Genomic DNA, 745 nt, shown 5'->3' with positions numbered 1-745 from the left:
ATGTTATAATGTATTTAAGAGGGAAAACAGTCATTGAATATCCATCTGCAATTTGTGTTTTAGGCTCTGTAGTTGTAACCTGTCACAGAGAAGCTGTATACCTCTTGCATCAATGTTGGCCGCTGACAGATCGTGTCTCAGAGAGCTGGACCTGAGTGACAATGACCTGCGCGATGATGGAGTAGAAATCCTCTCTCAAGGACTTATGAATAAAAAATGTAGATTGGAGGTTCTTAGGTCAGTATTTCAAAACTAAAGCAAAATAAACATTCCTACTAAGAAATATAAATACATTTGTTATTGTGTTTGTATTCCCAATGACAATATTAGGATCACCTCTGAAAAAAGAGTAAACATTTGATAGCCGTGTTATAACAATATGGCCGTATAATTATTTACAGCTTATCAGGCTGCTTGGTGTCAGAGAGAGGCTTTGCTTCTCTGGCTTCAGCTCTGACCTGCAACCCTTCTCATCTGAGAGAGCTTGATCTGAGCTTTAACCATCCAGGAGAATCAGAGCTGAGAAAGATTTCTGCTGGCATGAAAGACCAAGGCTGGAGGCTACAGACTCTAAAGTAATTTTAGTTTTCTTAAAATGAATAAATATTTTTTATATTTCTTTATGTAACTGGTCATAGTACACATATTTTCTGTAAATATTTATGACATATTATTCTATCTTCTTTCACAGAACAGATCATTGTGGAAAGCTGCGCCTGAATCCATCACCCCAACGGTGTAAGTT

The 745-nt window shown here is 37.2% G+C and overlaps 1 protein-coding gene across 1 annotated transcript in view; it reads left to right on the top strand.

Annotated features, from left to right (window-relative positions):
- Positions 1 to 745, top strand: part of LOC107083853 — a 10,132-nt gene that overhangs the window by 6,215 nt on the left and 3,172 nt on the right. Inside the window, exons 11-13 of the mRNA XM_015373355.1 lie at positions 64 to 237; positions 402 to 575; positions 692 to 738. Coding sequence (XP_015228841.1) covers positions 64 to 237; positions 402 to 575; positions 692 to 738 — 395 coding nt within the window. The remainder of the gene's footprint in view (positions 1 to 63; positions 238 to 401; positions 576 to 691; positions 739 to 745) is intronic.

The sequence above is a fragment of the Cyprinodon variegatus genome, unplaced genomic scaffold (assembly GCF_000732505.1).
Source record: "Cyprinodon variegatus isolate N-32 unplaced genomic scaffold, C_variegatus-1.0 Scaffold86, whole genome shotgun sequence".
Classification (NCBI taxonomy): Eukaryota; Metazoa; Chordata; class Actinopteri; order Cyprinodontiformes; family Cyprinodontidae; genus Cyprinodon; species Cyprinodon variegatus.
The sequence above is the reverse complement of the archived record's forward strand: the minus strand, read 5'-3'. Positions and strand labels throughout refer to the sequence as shown.